This window comes from Oncorhynchus masou, unplaced genomic scaffold (assembly GCF_036934945.1).
Source record: "Oncorhynchus masou masou isolate Uvic2021 unplaced genomic scaffold, UVic_Omas_1.1 unplaced_scaffold_31___fragment_4___debris, whole genome shotgun sequence".
Classification (NCBI taxonomy): domain Eukaryota; kingdom Metazoa; phylum Chordata; class Actinopteri; order Salmoniformes; family Salmonidae; genus Oncorhynchus; species Oncorhynchus masou.
The window spans coordinates 8,126-28,070 of NW_027016667.1; the positions used below are offsets into that span (position 1 = coordinate 8,126).

General features: G+C 42.7%; 1 protein-coding gene across 1 annotated transcript in view; it reads right to left on the bottom strand.

The window, feature by feature from the left end:
* Positions 1-5,321: 5,321 nt before the first annotated feature.
* Positions 5,322-19,945, bottom strand: part of LOC135539012 (cell adhesion molecule 1-like) — a 31,596-nt gene continuing 16,972 nt past the window's right edge. The window contains exons 3-5 of the mRNA XM_064964899.1: positions 17,100-17,156; positions 12,250-12,297; positions 5,322-11,580 (exon numbers count right to left, since the gene is read on the bottom strand). Of these exons, the coding sequence (XP_064820971.1) occupies positions 11,402-11,580; positions 12,250-12,297; positions 17,100-17,156 (284 nt within the window). The 3' untranslated portion in view covers positions 5,322-11,401. The remainder of the gene's footprint in view (positions 11,581-12,249; positions 12,298-17,099; positions 17,157-19,945) is intronic.

The following is a 19,945-nucleotide window of genomic DNA, read 5'->3' on the forward strand; positions in this document are numbered from 1 at the left end:
TCCAACAATGTCACCAACTCACCAAGCTTCTAAATCACACATGTGTAGGTTAGTTCTCTGATCCTTTGGTTGAGTGGACAACATGTTAGTTCATACTGCAAAAGCTTTGATTGGTTGGAGGACGTCCGTCGGGAGGTTCTATGAAAGGGGGTGAGGAGCACGTGCCTCCTAGGTTTTGTTTTGAAGTCAATGTAGCCAGAGGAGGATGGAAAATAGATGTCCTCCGGCTATACCATGGTGCTACCATAGAGGGTGCTGTTGAGATTACTCTAGACCATTGCAAAACAGTGTGTTTTAATTAGGTATTTGGTGACATTTAATATATTTAGAGGTGTTCAGTGGCTATTTTATCTAGTTTTAAAAGGATTGCATTTTATATTATTGTTTGATTATTTCTATTTTTCTGAAATTCACTGAGAAGGATGGTCCTTCCCTTCCTCGTCTGAGGAGCCTCCATTGGTGTGTGTGTGTAATGTGTTAACAATAACTGTCTTATTACAGTAGGTCCAGACATCATCCCAACACATCCAGTCCTCTACCCTGTCCTCACTCTTCCATCCCATAGATGTTACCCCCTCTGTCCTCTTCTCTGAAATCATCCCTTTGCCTGGCTTGGACCACATAGATGGATCTTTGTTGTTTTGAGACAGAGGAACACATCTGCATGTGCACCCCACTTCGTCCATCCTTCCTTCATCCATCCGTTTTCCTAGTGACTGATGGGATTGAACTAAGTGTGTGGTTCTCTAATTCCCATTCTAACGGGAAATTATGCCCTTGGCGGTCTTCTTCACATAATCGTTTGCCTCTAGCAGACCAGAGAATTTCGCTGGCGTCCCTCCAACAGAACGGTCTGAGCGTCTGGGCCTGGGCTAACTCAAACCCCTGCCCACATCAGCCGCCTGCCAACAGACCTGTTTATCAATACTAGCAAAATGTGCCCATTCAAAACCCCCTTATTTCTAGAAACAAACACTCCGTCTCTGCCAGTCTAGCCCACTCTGTTATTGGCAGAGTATCTCTCTGAATTCAGGGTAAGATTTCAATTGGGCTAGATTGGTCTGCTGGGTTTTGCTCGATGGTAAAGAGCAACATAAAGCGTCCTTTGTATTTTGCTGCCAACACTTTTTTTTTTGTCTACACAACAGCCTTTTGCTTTTGCTTGTTTGGCATGGTATCCATTATGCATTCCTTACTTGAGGTACTTGGTACTGCCATACTTGGAATTTTGAAGTACGTCAGGACTTACAAGTCAGCTGTAAGTCCTGATGTCCAGTAAATCAGCCTATCGCCTCGTAATTCTCCATCAGTATTGGCACCCCTTTTTTAAAATAAAAGTAATAAAACAGATGTTCGGACCACTTTTATTACTTGATAATAAAATAAACCCATATCATAAATCTCCCACGGTAGAGGCCCTCGCTTCCCCAGGCACTTTATAAAATGTGGTCAGGGGAGTGATATTCAACACAGTCATACGGGTCATAACAGGACAGTTCAAATGTACAAATAAGTTCCCATGGCCAGAGTCTATGTTAACCGCTTGAATCCTAACCTTAACACGTTCCCTAACCTCAACTCTAAACCCAACCTCTGCACAGCACATCAAAACGAAAATGGAACTTTAAGGTGGACTGAAAAGGATGCTTCTTCTCACTAGTAATTTCCCCACTCTATCACCAACTGTCACGCCTCTGTCGAAGACGTTACTTTCAGAAGGAGTGGTTGTTTTGAATGAATGTTGATCACCAGTGTTCCAGTATTCTCATTGCAGTACTTAGAATTTACCACTGGGTGGCGCAGCCAGAACATTTGACTTCCATACAACTACAGGCTCCTTTTCACCACAAGAGGGAAGTGTCTCACTATCACAGAAAATCTAATACCACAGACAGAACGATGAGCCATATATTAAACTGGATGCATAAACGCGAAGCATCCGGTTGGCATTTCCACTCACTAGTATGGAAGCCCAGTGGCCGGCAATGGGAGAATATCAAGCGAGATGGATTTTGGCCGATATTCTGTTGATTTTTTCATCGATGAAACATGTTGATCTCCATACAGGTTTCTGCTTCCAAACTAAAATCTGTAACAAACAGAGTGGACTGGATTTTGCCAAAGTTTCAAAAAAAGCCAGAGTAGGCGTTCCCTAACTGAAATATGCAAATAACACCAAAAAGATCTCAGTAGCTGGTGTTTGACTCTTCCCACCTTCTTGCTTGTTCTGTACTCTGTGTGTTATGAACTTGAGTGAAGACCCAAAAGCGGTTTAACAGAAACAGAGTTCTTTTAATGAAAAACAGGAATGGCATAGATCCTCTTCCGACGTTGTCAATGGCACAATAGAATACCCGCAGAGAGGGTGACAAATGAAAACATAAAGTCCCTCTGAAGAATAGCTGGGTAGCGGCGACAGGCTGCAGGTCGCCCTGGGTCGGTGCGGGTCACAGAGGAACGGTGGTAGCTGATCACACGTAGCATATGATGAACTGGACACGGTGCAAACAAAAGATAGTTAGTAGAGTGCAGGATGCACCTGCCAGGCAGACTCCGACAGGATAGGACTAGGTGGAAGCAAACGAGACGATAGCTTGCTTCTGGCATGAGAAACACAAATGAGAATCTGACACCGAAAGTAGCAGGAACAGAGAGAGAAATAGAGACCTAATCAGAGGGAAAAAAGGGAACAGGTGGGGAAAGGGTGAACGAGCTAGTTAGGGGAGATGAGGAACAGCTGGAGAAGGAGAGAAAGAGAAGGTAACCTAATAAGACCAGCAGAGAGAGACAGAGTGAAGAGAAAGGACAGGAACAGACATAATAAGACATGACACTGTGATTCATTTGTTCCCGTTGGAAACGACAGGCTCTTGTCTATCTTGGGTTAGTTATAAAAACTCCCTGCTAATACTGTAGTGGAGGTGGTCCAATGGAATAACTCAAAGGCAAAGTCAAATTAGATTTATTTGTATGAATGGACTTACTTATCCAGCTTATCCAGGAGAGTGCAAGTCTTTTAGCACTGATTGGTGCTAACCATGAAATAAAATAACAAATTCCCCTAGTTTATAAGAATGTCTTGTGATTAACACGACAGCTTTTAGTCCATTGTTTAATCTTATGAAAACATCTTAATGTTAATCACTCTTAAATCCTAGAATTAAGAGGCTTTAACAATAACACTTGAACAATTAACTGTATTTGCCCTGTCTGTGTGAAATGATGTCATTCTTATTTTCTCATCTAATGGCGAATGAGCACAAAGAGAGAAAGCCCTATGATATGTAATGATGGATGAATAGGCATCATTCATCCACCTTTCCAACGTGATAATGAGGCTCACTGTTCCTAAGTTTGAGCAGAGGCTTGAACCATTTGTTCGATTTCAGAAAGAAAAATGCATTGTGTGATGAGTAGGTGAGTCATTTCTAGGTGAGAAAATTGCTTTTCCTTTCCGTTCACTTTTCAATTAGTCACACTCATGCCGCAAATGCAGCTCTGAAATAAAAAGAGGTTTAATTGAGTTGAAATGTGGGATCTGACACAAAGGAGAACTAGAGCCAATGAATTGTTATGTTTGGGGCCTCCGGTGGACCTGCAGGTGGACCGGCATACCAAACAAGGCTATTGGTCCAGGCACAACTCTATTTCTCCACAGTGTTCATAAAAAGGCAGATCACACATCAAGGTGCTGTGTTTACCATTATGCACTGGGATGTACTCGATATTAGGAATAGTTACTTTAGCACTATCTTTATTAATTTGTAATTATTGCTGTTGTACAGACTGTATATTGTCTCTGGATATTTCCCTGAAGGGTTGCAGCTATCTGTCCTAAAGAATTCAATTTGATTTCGACAATCCGGTAACACTGAGTCAGTCCACATCAGAAATGACAGTGGAAATGTATCTGGCCTTCTCAGAGTGTCGAAAAGAGGCTGAAGATGACTCTGCCTTTCAAGCAAAACCTGGCAGAGGCCATGTAAGGTGAGCACAATGTTTTGTGAGATCTATTTTCTCCTGTTTCATCTAATTAGAGACCAAGCTTTAAAGCAGATTTCTCACATCAATCACCCCACACACTGTGTGTGTGATGTAGTTAGTCTGTTTAGTCAATTTCCGGAGTGATAATTGGCAGTGCAAAGACACAGCCATGCTCCTACCGTGTTATGACTGTGGGGAACCTGGAAGGCCTCTGCCAACACACACGCACGCGCACACACACACACACACACACACACACACACACACACACACACACACACACACACACACACACACACACACACACACACACACCTCCGTTTTGTTACTTTCATGCCTAAGGATGTACACTATATTCTGCTAGGATTATGCTGTAAATAAGATACAACTTTAGGCAATTCCAAAGGAGATGTGACAAAATGACTGCCTGCTCTAATGAATGCAAAGCTGCAAAGTTAACGCCAGGCTGTCAGGTGCAATGACAAGTGATATTGGGCTCTCACTTTTAATTAAATCTAAATGTGCCTGCAGTCAACTGAATAATTACACCCAGGGAACTGAATTATCTGGTCAAAAGTTTGTCACAACAACTAAGTCTGGAAAGACAACTGGAACTCGGAACTGGCTTCTCACACTGAGAAAGAGAAAACAAAGTACAGAGACCTTTCAATGCTCTGCCTGTATTCAAAAAACAGTCATTATTATTATTATTATTATTATTATTTTTTTAATAAGATGGAACTACAGTACATGAAAAAAGTGAACATACTCTAGGACCCAAAATAACCCATCCATATACACAATTTCAGTAGTTTGTTAATGACAATACAGCCTAGCAGACTACCTGCAGATGATTCAGTGCTGGCTGACTTGTTTTGCTGATTGGGCTTCTGCAGGTGCAATGCGGTTACACATGAAATAACAAAAGCCAATTTCCCCTAGTGACCGTTCATATGAGGATTATTTATCAGTTATCATAGAGTAATAATGATTAGGCCTATATCACCTCTTTCTGCTGAGCGCACCAGGCAGGCAGGCAGGCAGGCAGGCAGGCAGGCAGAGAGGCAGGCAGGCAGGTAGAGGCAGGCAGGCAGGCAGGCAGGCAGGCAGGCAGAGAGGCAGGCAGGCAGGCAGGCAGGCAGACCGGCAGAGAGGCAGGCAGGCAGAGAGGCAGGCAGAGAGGAAGGCAGAGAGGAAGGCAGACCGGCAGAGAGGCAGGCAGGCAGAGAGGCAGGCAGCGAGGCTGAGAGGCAGGCAGGCAGACAGGCAGAGCAGGCAGGCAGGTAGAGAGGCAGGCAGAGAGGCAGAAGGCAGGCAGGCAGTCGGCAGGCAGAGGCAGGCAGGCAGGCGGAGAGGCAGGCAGCGAGGCTGAGAGGCAGGCAGGCAGACAGGCATGCTGAGAGGAAGGCAGACAGGCAGAGAGGCAGGCAGGTAGAGAGGCAGGCAGAGAGGCAGAGAGGCAGGCAGGCAGTCAGGCAGGCAGGCAGAGAGGAAGGCACAGGCAGAGAGGCAGGCAGGTAGAGAGGCAGACACGCAGGTAGATAGGAAGGCAGAGAGGCAGGCAGGCAGAGAGCCAGCCAGGTAGTGGCAGGCTCTCTGCTAGGCTATCTGTACAGGAAGCCAGCCACACAGGCAGCTAGGCAAGAAGGCGGGTAGGTAGGCAGGCAAACAGGCAGGCAGCCTCCTTGGGGACAGTAAATGCATGTTGGATAGTGGGAGTGAGACACAAGGTTATTATGATCTCTGGGATCAGAGGGCAGTGTACTGTTCTTGTGTTGTATGAATCTTTCAAAACCAAACTATAGGTATATAAATTAGTAACAGTTATTAACGGGGATGATGTTCCCTTTAGTTTTATGGAGATGCAGCTCTCTTTGGTACAGTGAGCCTAATAAGGAAACAATGTTTCATCAAAGTAAACAGAAAGGAACAGACTTAATTAAAAGCAGTTCAAAGCATAACACCGTTTGTTCCCTCTTTTCTGAATCACGTTTCTTCAGCATTTCTGCCTAGTTTTGCAATTACAAGCTTGTGAATTCTTCTAAAAACTGTTTTAACACTGCATTGGTTGAACACTGTTTTAACACTGCATTGGTTGAACACTGTTTTAACACTGCATTGGTTGAACACTGTTTTAACACTGCATTGGTTGAACACTGCTTTAACACTGCATTGGTTGAACACTGTTTTAAAGCTGGAAATCGTACTCGGTGAAACGGCCGCGTCCGTTTGCTATATCACAACAACGAAGAAGATACTTCAAACAACGAACACGGTTCCCCCCCCACGCGCGATAGAACACAGAGTATGTACTGGAATATTTTTGGGTCCACGATACTGATTGCTCCTCTCCTCCTTTTCATCAGCAGAACAAAAATCACGACAAATGCACTGAGGGCGAACAGTGTCACTGTTTCACCTTATGCCGATTTCATCTTTAACACTGAGTTGGTTTAACAGTTCTCTAACGCTGCTCTGTTGGGGATCCCCTCTCTCTGCAAGTTTGACATTCACAAGTTTGACATTCACTTCTTTGGGGAAGTGCTGAGTGCAGAAACTATTCCTGGCTGTAACAATGTAGCATCCGTCTTCACAGGCAGGTACTGGATTATTTATTCCTGTAACCCTGTCCCCCCCCCAAAAAATGTACTTCATAACCTTCCCAATGCACCTTTGAACAGAAGCGTAAAAAGCCTTAACACAAACTCCGAAGCAGACTTTGTGCAATTTTGCGAGAACTGCTTATCTTGCAATATTCAATATCCATAGCGGAAACGTATTGAAATAGTAATTGAGTCTGGAAAGGAAGTCCTTTCTCCTAGGAAGCTTGCCATGTCAGGGGCTAAGTCACATATCTTCATTATAGCTTATAGGATATTCGCTGAAGAATAGACTAGAGCAACACTTGGATGAGCTGGAATTTAGCGTTTTCTGTTTTATTGCTGCTGTATTATGCAAAACTCTCCTTTCTCAAGAGCCCCAGAACCTTTAAAAAGTGCATCCCAAATGACACCCTAATCCCTACGCAGTGCACTACTTTTGACCAGGGACCAGGGAATAGGGTTGCATTTGGGACCGCGCCTATTGTAAGCCATGGGGATATTCTAACAAGATGATTCAATGAGTTTCCTGTTCCCATTCTTCTTTCCTTTGTCTGAACACATCCAGGTCTCTGTCCCAAATGGCAGACTATTTCCTGTACATTCTGTAGGGCACAATTTTTGACTAGAGCTCTATGGGTGCTGTTTGGGACGCACACAAGACTTAGCCTATTGTTTAACAAGGGCGATAATCTACACAACTCAGACTATGGAACCATGGGCTTCCAAGTCAAGTCGTTCATTAATTCACGTACCGTATCCTCTTTTACTGGAATTAGCTACAACTCAAAGAGAGTGAGGTAGCTACATTGTTCAAAAGAAATTCTATGTGTTTCCATCGTTGGTGTCTTTAGGAGAGTACAGTCGCATGCCGCGCTCATCCACAGAGAATGCTAGCATGTATTTGCATTTTATGCCATTTTGTCGACAGAAGGAGAAGAGATGGGAAAAGTCACCAGCTTTGGCTTTGCCATTGTTCAAGCTTCACAGAGCAGTCGAGATGAAATGAATTTATGTTGATGCCTTCAGGGCCATATCAAAGTATGGCTTATTGTCGCCATAAAAACAGTATGTTCTCCGCGCACCAAGGCCAGGAGGAAAGCTGGGATACAATTGCAAGAGAGAACAGGATGGGTGTCTTTTGAACTGTTATTTGATTCCTAATAATAAAAATACATTGAACGTGAAGTGCGGCTGGTTGCTGGTTGCAAGGCTGACTTCCTGATGATTGCCTTTCAAGCGCCTGGTGCTTGTGTTTAGCTGTCTAGGCCAGGCTATGGCTTCAGTGACCCTGGAATGACTCTTTTAGAAAAGTTGTTAATCTCCTTGAGAGGTGTCAGTGGCCCTGCTGAAGTCACGGCCGAGTCCCTATTCCCTATTTAGCATCCTATTCCCCCATAGGGCCCTTGGTCAAAAGTAGCCTAGTGCACTAAATAAGAAATAGGGTGCCATTTGGGGCACTTGTTTTGTAAGTGTTTTCCTCCCTGATCAATAGGATTTGATATGTTGTCGGTGAGGACGGCAGTTGGATGGATGTCTCAATGGCGTTATTGTCTTTACCTCAATCAGACAGAGCACTCGAGCTACTGCACTCAAACACGCTGAGTCACTGGCTTTGAAGTTGGACTTGATTAGAGAATTGAAGGAAAACTCTGTTTGGAGAAAGGTTAGAAATTGTCCCATACTTTGATTAGGAAGACAAATGGAAATAAATACTTTCAACTTGCAATCAAATGGCCAAAAGTAAGTGCTCTTTGCCAGCTCGTAGATCAGGTGATGTATGATCTTGAGATTGGCTTGTATTGTCTTGTATCCCAACCAAGAATAATATGCAATTAGAGTAAAATGATTTCCCAGAGGCACAATGGTTTTTTGCAAAGTGTGCTGGCTCAGCTCTGCAGGAATGTTTCTGGGGTTGTTGGAATTGCATTAAACCCACATAGCGCTGCCTGGCGCTACTCAAGGATTCAGAACTGCCCTTTAGCAGCCTCGGGCACTGCATCGCTCTATTCTAGCTTGATGAAAATAGAAAACACAAAATCCTCCATAAGCTTCTAAATCTCATTAACACACACTATTGAAGTGCAAACATTTGCCCCTATATCTTGGTTTCCTGAACCCAGATGTTGTGTTGAATAATCCGATTTTTCGACTGGGTGTACAAGTAAACTCTGAATTGGGAAAAAAAGTTTGTCCGATTTAATCCATGACTGTGAAAATGTATCAAATGTGTAGCTTGATACATACCCACACTTTATCGAATGGCATTTTCATGTGATAAAACAACAGACATGCATTATCTTCAACATAAACTTGACCACATTTCGTCACCAATACAGTATTTTGGGATGTTAATACTTTGAGCATGCACTACCGTTCAAAAGTTTGGGGTCACTTAGAATTTCCTTGTTTTTGAAAGAAAAGCAAAAAAAAAAAATTGTCCATTAAAATAACAAACTGATCGGAAATACAGAGTAGACATTGTTAATGTTGTAAATGATAATTGTAGCTGGAAGTGTTTTTTTTATGGAATATCTACATAGGCGTACAGAGGTCCATTATCAGCAACAATCACTCCTGTGTTCCATTGGCACGTTGTGTTAGCTAAGGTTCTCATTTTAAAAGGCTAATTGATCATTAGAAAACTATTTTGTAATTATGTTCGCACAGCTGAGAACTGTTGTTCTGATAAAGAAGCACTACAACAGGCCTTCAATAGACTAGTTGAATGTCTGGAGCATCAGCATTTGTGGGTTTGAATACAGGCTCAAAATGTCCGGAAAAAAATAACTTTCTTCTGAAACTCGTCAGTCTATTCATGTTCTAAGAAATTATGGCTATTCCATGCGAGAAATTGCAAGACACTAAAGATCTCTTACAACACTGTGTACTACTCCCTTCACAGAACAGTGCAAACTGTCTCTAACCAGAATAGAAAGAGGAGTGGGAGGCCCTGGTGAACAACTGAGCAACATCAGCAGTGATGAGGCGACTCTGGGATGCTGGCCTTCTAGACAGAGTTCCTCTGTCCAGTGTCTGTGTTCTTTTGCCCATCTTAATCTTTTCTTTTTATTGGCCAGTCTGAGATATGGCTTTTTCTTTGCAACTCAGCCTGGAAGGCCAGCATCACGGATTCACCTCTTCACTGGTTCACTGAGGTTGAGACTGGTGTTTTGCTGGTACTATTTAATGAAGCTACCAGTTGAGGACTTGTGAGCCGTTTGTTTCTCAAACTAGACACTCTAATGTTACATAGGTATTCAGACCCTTTGTTATGAGACTCGAAATTGAGCTCAGGTGCATCCTGTTTCCACTGATCATCCTTGATATGTTTCTACAACTTGGTTGAAGTCCACCTGTGATAAATTCAATTGATTGGACATGATTTGGAAAGACACACACCTGTCTGTAGTTGACAGTGCATGACAGAGCAAAAACCAAGCCATGAGGTCGAAGGAATTGTCCATAGAGTTCCGAGACAGGATTGTGTCGAGGCACAGATCTGGGAAAGGGTACCAAAACATTTCTGCAGCATTGAAGGTCCCCAAGAACACAGTGGCCTCCATCATTCTTAAATGGAACAAGTTTGGAACCAACAAGACTCTTCCTAGAGCTAGTCGCCCGGCTAAACTGAACAATCGGGGGAGAAGGGCTTTGGTCAGGGAGGTGACCAAGAACCGGATGGTGACTCTGACAGCACTCCAGAGTTGCTCTGTGGAGATGGGAGAACCTTCCAGAAGGACAATCATCTCTGCAGCACTCTACAAATCAGGCTTTTATGGTAGAGTGGCCAGACGGAAGCCCTTCCTCAGTAAAAGGCACATGACAGCTCGCTTGGAGTTTGCCCAATAAAAGCCCCTAAAGGACTCTCAGACCATGAGATTCTCCAAGATTCTCTGGTCTGATGAAACCAAGATTGAACTCTTTGGCCTGAATGCCAAGAGTCACGCCTGGAGTAAACCTGGCACCACCCCTACGGTGAAGCATGATGCATCATGTTTTGGGGATATTTTTCAGTGGCAGGGTCTGGGAGACGAGTCAGGATTGTGGGAAAGTTGAACTGAGCAAAGTACAGAGAGATCATTAATGACAACCTTTTCTAGAGCACTCAGGACCTTAGACTGGCTTGAAGGTTCAACTTCCAACAGGACAACGATCCTAAGCACACAGCCAAAACAATGCAGGAGTGGCTTTGGGACAAGTCTCTGAACATCCTTGAGTGGCCCAGCCAGAGCCCGAACTTGAACCCAAGACCTTTAAAATAGCTGTACAACAACTCTCCCCATCCAACCTGACAGAGCTTGAGAGGATTTGTAGAGAAGAATGGGATAAACTCCCCAAATACAGGTGTGCCTAGCTTGTAGTGTCTTACCCAAGAAGACTCAAGGCTGTAATCACTGCCAAAGGTGCTTCAACAAAGTACTGAGTAAAGGATCTGAATACTTATGTAAATGTGATAGTTCAGTAAAAAAATATATACATTTGCAAAAATGGATAAATAACTGTTTTTGCTTTGTCATTATGAGATTTTGTGTAGATTGATGAGGGAAATAAAGCTGTAGAATAAGGCTGTAATGAGGCTGAAATAGCCAATCCACTAATTTGAAGGGGTGTCCTCATACTTTTGCATATATAGTGTATATACTATATGGGCAATACAAAAATAAGTGATCTAATTATTTTGTCTCTTCGTAGCAAAATCTGCAGAGCTGAGATGGTTGTAGATGACCATCATAGGCATTTCCAATTCCATGGAAAATATTGGCCCTGGTTTAGAAATGGAACAAGATCCTGTTTCAAATGAAGTATCCTTCTTTCTATTCTTCCTTGTCCAAAATCTCTAGTTGAACCTGCTCGCTTTGAGAGTCACCGCCATACTTGTCAACAGAATCACCACAGTCGGCCTCGTTGGTGTGGTAAGTGCCCTTATGCTTGACAATGTAGCGCAGTACCAGCAACGCCAGGAGCAGCGCCAGGAGCAGGGCAAAAATGACTCCTGGGAAGGGAGAGAGACGAGGTAGAAATGAGACCGACTGAGAGAGGAGAATGGTCTCTGAAAATATAGAATACTCTTTCAAAGTGTAATACGTTTTTTCCGTAAGACACGTTATCATAGTAGTAATCGTGAGCGAGAACGTCAAAGCGACATTCTATTTGTATATTTTAGTTAACTGATTTCAGGTGGGTTGGGTCGACAGGTAGCCTAGCGTTTAAGATGGTTGGGCCAGTAACCGAAAGTTCGCTGGTTTGAATCCCTGAGCTGACTAGGTGAAAAATCTGTCGATGTGCCCTTGAGCAAGGCACTTCCTGTGAGTTTCTCTGGATAAGAGCACCTGCTAATTGGCTTCAAATGTAAGTAAAGTTCATGGCTTTTCTTTGATAGAGTAAAAATAGATGGCAGAATGTTGTTTCCTCCGCATGACTAGGGAAACTATAACAATTAGGTAGGAGAAACCAGAAACATTGAGTGGAGGACTTTCCATTTACGTGATACTCATGACATTGGCTCCATTCTCAGACTATAGAAAGAACAATAATGCTAACCACATCTGGATAACCATCTCTAAAGCTTAGGAGTTAGGCCGGGTTTAAAGTATAGCGCCTCGTAACAACTGCTCATGTAAAAATGCCTTTATAAATACATTGTGATTGATATATTTCTCACCTCCGAAAATGGCTTCAAAGGATCCATCCTCTACGTGGGCGGCTCTCACTGCAATGACACCAGAACAAACAGACAACACGATAATGACATTAGAGAGACAGAGCCTTGTAGTCAATACACAGACATGTACAGTACCTACTGGTTTATCGTTACATTTCCCTTCAGATTTCACCATACCGTCATTACACTAGCTTGTTTGATGCTTGCTTGCATTGCTTATCTCTGTAGTTTGACTCTGGTTTACACTATACAGTACTGACAGAGTTGTGTTTACAGTATATGATATGAGTTTGAGTGCAGCTATACTGTTTTTTTTTTAAATTATTTTTTAAAATAATTATTTATTACAAAAAACACAAGGAAGGAGTAACATTAAAGTATTAGAACATGAAGGACAAACAATACAGCATCAAGACACTATCAAACATGTATCAGTCTTTCCGCAACAGAGCCATCCTTAAGTGTGAGGGAACATGTGCATGATAGTGATATAAAATATATGTCATAGTTTCCTTTTTCATGATCACAATCTTGTGAAGCCTGAACCCTCCAAGACCCCCCCTCAACCATTCGAGACCCCTCCCACAGTCCCCCCCCCACCCCCGGAATAAAAAAAATGAATTCCATTCCCCACCCCCTAGAACTCCTCAATGCAGCTATACTGTTGACTTTAATCTCCTGATTATCCTGTGTCTGAAGCGTGGAGGCAGCTTGATGTACAAGTACACCCCCTGGACAGGACGCTAGTCGAGCGCAGGGCCTGTTGACTGAATGTTATTCTCTCACTAAAACAGTGACAGGTAGAAGGTGCCTTTCTACCTGTCAAAAGAGGAAGGGAAACTAAATAAAGAGTGATGAAGGAGATGCTAAGTATAAGTTATTGCAATGGAACAGCTGTCCAATCCACCTTGACTTTAATCTAGCCGGGGGGGGGGGGGACACACACTCCAATCAGCTCAATGTGTGTCAGCTCAACCTATCTTACAGTGCATCACACACACACACACACACACACACACACACTTCCCAGAACAACTTGCAGGGAAAAATGTCACCCATTTCAAAAGTGCCAAGTAAAAAACAAAAATAAGTGTGCTGGGAAGCAAGTGTGTGGTTCTTCAGTACCTCATTAACGCTTAATTACCTGCTTCATCAGAGGAGTAAGTCTATCATTAATGATTAATTCATCATTTTTGTTAAAATGTGCAACCCCTTCCAAGGTTGCGTCCCATATGGCACCCTATTCCCTCCATAGTGTCCTACTTTTGACCATGGCCCCTGGTGCTCTGCTCAAAAAGTAGCACACTATATAGTGAATGTTGCACACACCAAGTCATTATCAAGATACGTTCACCGATAACCACCCTCCCTGTACAGGGGCACAAATGTGGTGGATGACATGACGGAGGTTGAGCTGAGAGTGGGAGGTTGCTGCATTCAGAAGACTAGCTACCCGGGGTGTAAGAGGGGAAGAGGTGTTAGTAGTGTGTGTGTGTCAGTACTGAGAGAATACATGTTTGAGCAGGGAGAGGAGAGTTCACAGGCCTTATTAACTCTCACTATTTGAGGTCAGAGACAGGATGGTAATTGAGACTGAGGCATGTAGGCTTCAGGGAAAGGCTGCTCGTGCTCGCTCTCTATCTGTTCACACCCAGCCTTGTCATGTCCATATCCCCCTGCGTGTTCTTACAACATCTGTAGCCTAATTTGAATATCTCTCCCTTTTTATATTTATACATACACTATATGACCAAAAGTATGTGGACACCTGCTTGGGCATTAATATGGAGTTGGTCCATATGAGTGAAAAGATCTTGGCCTTTTTTATAGGTAATTATTACTGTCTTCAGAAATCACGCATAGATAAAGACAGAAGGGGCAGAGAGAGAAATGCCAACATGTTGTATACTTCAAAGTGTACAGTACAAATACACTAAATATACAAAAGAGTATGTGGACACCCTTCAAAGTGGATTTTGCTGTTTCAGCCACACCCATTGCTGCCAGGTGTATAAAAGAGAGCACACAGCCATGCAATCTCCATAGACAAACATTGGAAGTGGAATGGCCTTACTGAAGAGCTCAGAGACGTTTGGCACCATCATAGGATGCTACCTTTTCAACAAGTCAGTTCGTCAAATGTCTGCCCTGCTTGAGCTGCCCCAATCAACTGTAAGTGCTGTTATTGTGAAGTGGAAACGTCTTGGAGCAACAATGGCTCAGCTGCGAAGTAGTAGGCCATACAAGCTCACAGAATGGGACGGCTGAGTCTGTCCTCGGTTGCAACACTCACTACTGAGTTTCAAACTACATCTGGAAGCAACATAAGTACAATAACTGTTCGTCTGGAGCTTCATGAAATGGGTTTCCATGGCCGAGCAGCCACACACAAACCTAAGATCACCACGCATAATGCCAAGCGTTGGCTGTGGTGGTGTAAAGCTCGCCGTCATTGAACACTGGAGCAGTGGAAACGTGTTCTCTGGAGTTATGAATCACGCTTCTCCATCTGGCAGTCCGACGGACGAATCTGGGTTTGGCAGATGCCAGGAGAACGCTACCTGCCCCAATTTCCTAGTACAAACTGTAAAGATTGGTGGGGGAGAAATAACTGTTTTTCAAGGTTCGATTTAGGCCCCTTTGTTCCAGTGAAGGGAAATCTTAACGCTACATCATACAATGACATTCTAGAGATGATTCTGTGCTTCCAACTTTGTAGCAATAGTTTGGGGAAGGCTCTTTCCTGTTTCAGCGTGACAATGCTCCAGTGAAATAGCGAGGTCCATAAAGAGAAGGATTGTCGAGCTCGGTGTGGAAGAACTTGACTGGCCTGCACAGAACCCTGACCTCATCTCCATCGAACACCTTTGGGATGAATTGGACGCCGACTGCAAGCCAGGCCTAATCACCCGACCTCTCTAATGCTCTTGTAGCTGAATGGAAGAAAGTCCCTACAGCAATGTTCCAACATCTAGTGGAAAGCCTTCCCAGAAGAGTGGAGGCTGTAATAGCAGCAAAGGGGGACCAACTCCATATTAATGCCCATGATTTTGGAATGAGATGTTCGACGAGCAGGTGTCCACATACGTTTGGTCAGGTAGTTTATCTTTGCCAAAGGCTGTATTACCGAAGTATTAGCTCCTTTGTGCCAATATTTTTGTTCATACCATTTGTTTTAATTTCCTTTCTTTCTTTTTTTTTGGTGGGTATTAAAATGAGAATTAGGATGATGCCACCCAATCCCTTTAATAATGCCGCTTCCTGAATCCAAGTGTTTGACATTGTCACGGGATTCTTCCGTCGAAGGAGAGGTGGACCAATACGCAGCGTGGTGAAAGTTCATGGTTTTTTAATGAGAAAAACTATACATGAATAAACTACAAGACAATAAATGTGAAAACCCAAAACCAGTCCCGTGTGGTTTAAAAAAAAACTGACACAGGAGACAATCACCCACAAACCCCAACACCAAACAGGCTACCTAAATATGGTTCCCAATCAGAGACAATGACTAACACCTGCTTCTGATTGAGAACCATATCAGGCCAAACACAGAAACAGGCAAACTAGACACACAACATAGAATGCCCACTCAGATCACACCCTGACCAAACAAAACATAGAAACATACAAAGCAAACTATGGTCAGGGTGTGACAGACATGGGGAGGGGACCAGTAACTTTATGATCAAACTTTATCAATGTCTCGTCCAAATATCATAAAATCTCATGCAAAAAATGATTTCGACCATTCATGACCTTTAAAAACACAAGCAGAAGTGACCATTTCATTCAGCGCTAATGGGAAGTTTTAAGACAATCTGAATGGTAATGCAGTTGACAATGGAATGGGTTTGAGAGCCAGAAGTGCAGTCAGTCTAGCCATGACACACAGTGCTCATGGAAGAGAGATGTGCATTTTGTGCCGGTTAATCTCATATTTAGAAACATAATATGATGAATCGTTTCATTTGGTTAAAACCAAACATTGCCTACCCTTCCCTTTTAATCAAGACTGGTTTAGCAACAACTCATAGGTTCCCACTCTTCTGGGAAGGCTTTCTGATCTCAAATGTTCTATGTACATAAAAAACTGCTTATTATAGTGAAGAAGGTAAACTACAACCAAAAAGTAAGAAAAAAACTGAAAAGTAGTGTAAGCATAAAAAGAGGCAAGTAGAAAATAGGGACATGTCAAAACAGGGCAAAACAAGAGATGGACACACTGGACAGGACAGGACCGTACAAGATTAAGCAAGACTAGTGGATAAGCTGCTGGTTTGCATTGGGCGTTAACACTTTCTTAGAAATGATATGTGATCCACCGAAATAGTGTTCACAAAACTAACACCCATAGAGTGTTGGTCCCTGGTAGGAGGTGCCATTTTGATGTTGTCTGGGTCACTTTTTGGGTCGATTGTTAATGAAATCAATAGAAAGTGTTGTTTGTCCTTGGACATAGAGGAAACACAGGTGGACGTCATCATCAAAGTCATTTAGTATGCAGAGTGATGCAGGGGATGCAGGAATGGTAATATGGAGGATGACTGAGGGAAAGCTCAGAACTTTTTTCCCCCAGTAATTCTGAATGATGGGACAAAACCAGAATGCGTGGAGGTGAGTGTCAGGAAAGTATTTTTTGGCAGACTGGACACAGAGGTGAATCGACAAGCCCCATCAGGGACAGAGTTCTAAAGAAATATGGAAATATTAATAAAAAGGTGCAATGTTGGCAATATATTTGTCCGCCACTGTAGACATCTTCACACTTTGGTGTAGACAACGTGTTGGCATTTCCCCACCTTCTGTCTGTATCAATGTGTGATTTCTGAAGACATTAATATACTTACCTAAAAAAGCGTCTGAGTTTGTTTCAGTCATATCTGCAGAAGTTGTTGTCAGAACTCCTGCGAAAGCAAGCACATAGTAAAAAGATGCATTAGCTACGAACACAAAATACCGTACTGTTGAAGAGACAAACGAAAGCTCCATTGCACTTTGCATAACCCCACCTGAACAACCCCAAATACAGTGAAAATGTTCTGTGGACCAATGAAAAAAAAAACATGGGGGAGGTTTGATAATGTTTTGGGGTTGCTTTGGTACTGGGGGCCTTGACTATGTGCAAGAAAAGTCGTTGGCAGTTGTCACGCCCTGACCTTAGTTATCTTTATTATTTTGGTTATGTCAGGGTGTGACGAGGGCGGTATGTGTATTTTTGTCTTCTCTAGGGTTTTTGTACATCTATGGGGTTTTGGTTTGTCTAGGTATATATATAGGTCTATGGCGGCCTGAATTGGTTCCCAATCAGAGGCAGCTGTTTGTCGTTGTCTCTGATTGGGGATCCTATTTAGGTTGCCATTTTCGATTTTGGTTTTGTGGGTTATTCTCTATGTGTAGTTGCCTGTCAGCACTCGTGGCTGATAGCGTCACGGTTGTTTTGTATACTTTGTTCAGTGTTTCTCTTTCATTAAAGAAGAATGTGCCTTGGTCTCCTCGTTATGACGAACGTGACAGCAGTAGTAGCCTAAAATCAGTTGGAATACCAGATTTATATTATGCTTTCCTTTTTTACCTTCAAGTTTACTATTTAAAAAAAATGAATCTATGGCATTATTTAGGATGCTTAATCTTTGGGAAAGGAGTGCTGCTTGCGGGACACCGACAACATCCGGTGAAACTTCAGAGTGCAAAATTAAAACGACAGTATTATAAATATTTAACTTTCATAAAATCACAAGGGTAATACATCAAAAATAAAGCTTAACTTCTTGTTAATCCAGCCACTGTGTCAGATTTCCAAAAGGCTTTACGGCGAAAGCATACCGTGCAATTATCTGAGGCAGGTGCGACATGAAATTTAAATGTTGTATTTATTTCACCTTTATTTAACCAGGTAGGCTAGTTGAGAACAAGTTCTCATTTGCAACTGTGACTTGGCCAATATAACGCATAGCAATTCGACACATACAACAACAGAGTTAAACATGGAATAAACAAAACATAGTCAAAAATACAGTAGAACAAAAGAAAACAAAAAGTCTATACACAGTGAGTGTAAATGAGGTAAGTTAAGGGAGGTAAGGCAATAAATAGGCCATGGTGGCAAATAATTACAATATAGCAATTAAACACTGGAATGGTAGATGTGCAGAAGATGAATGTGCAAGTAGAGATACTGGGGTGCAAAGGAACAATATAAATAAATACAGTATGGGGATAAGGTAGGTAGATAGAAGGGCTGTTTACAGATGGGCTATGTGTATGTGCAGTGATCTGTGAGCTGCTCTGAAAGCTGGTGCTTAAAGCTAGTGAGGGAGATATGAGTTTCCAGCTTCAGAGATTTTTGCAGTTCATTCCAGTCATTGGCAGCAGAGAACTGGAAGTAAAGACGACCAAAGAAATAATTGGCTTTGGGGGAGACCAATAAGACATACCTGTTGGAGCGCGTGCTACGAGTGTGTGCTGCTATGGTGACCAGTGAGCTGAGATTAGGGGTCAGAAGTATACAGAATGGTGTCGTCTGCGTAGAGGTGTATCAGAGAATCACCAGCAGCAAGAGCAACATCATTGATGTGTACAGAGAAGAGAGTCGGCCCGAGGATTGAACCCTGTGCCACCCCCATACAGACTGACAGAGGTCCGGACAACAGGCCCTCCAATTTGACACAGCGAACTCTAGTAGTTGGTAAACCAGGCGAGGCAATCATTTGAGAATCCAAGGCTGTCAAGTCTGCCAATAAGAATGTGGTGATTTACAGAGTCGAATGCCTTGGCCAGGTCGATGAAGACGGCGCACAGTAATGTCTCTTATCGATGGCGGTTATGATGTCGTTTAGAACCTTTAGCGTGGCTGAGGTGCACCCATGACCAGCTCTGAAACCAGATTGCATAGCGGAGAAGGTACGGTGGGATTCGAAATGGTCGCTAATCTGTTTGTTAAAACCTATTGGGGCAAGGAGTTCCCGTCAGGAAAGTCCACCCCCCGTTCAGCTGAAAAGGTGGCGCAGGGAATTCAAAAATATTCTTTAGAAATATTTAACTTTCGCACATTAACAAGTCCAATACCTCAAATGAAAGATAAACACCTTGTTCATCTACCCATCGTGTCAGATTTTTAAAATGTTTTACAGCGAAAACACAACATATATTTATGTTAGACCACCACCAAACCAAAGAAAAAATGCAGCCATTTTTTCCACCCAAAGATAAAATCACAACAGCAGGATTAGAAATAAAATGAATCACTAACCTCTTGAAAATCTTCATCAGATGACAGTCATATGACATGTTACACAGTACATTTATGTTTTTTTTCGATAATATGCATTTTTATATCCACAAATCTCGGTTTACATTGACGCCATATTCAGAAATTCCTCCAAAATATCCGGAGGAATTATAGAAAGCTACGCCAGATAACAGAAATACTCATCATAAACTTTGACTAAAAATACATGTTCTGCATATAATTAAAGATACACTGGTTCTTAATGCAACCGCTGTGTCAGATTTTTAAAACCTTACGGAAAAAGCCTAACATTGCAATAATCTGAGACAGCGCTCAGATGTAACCGCCATGTTGGAGTCAACAGAAATACGAAATTACAACATAAATATTCCCTTACCTTTGATGATCTTTCATCAGAATGTAGTACAAGGAGTCCTAGTTCCACAATAAATTGTTGTTTTGTTC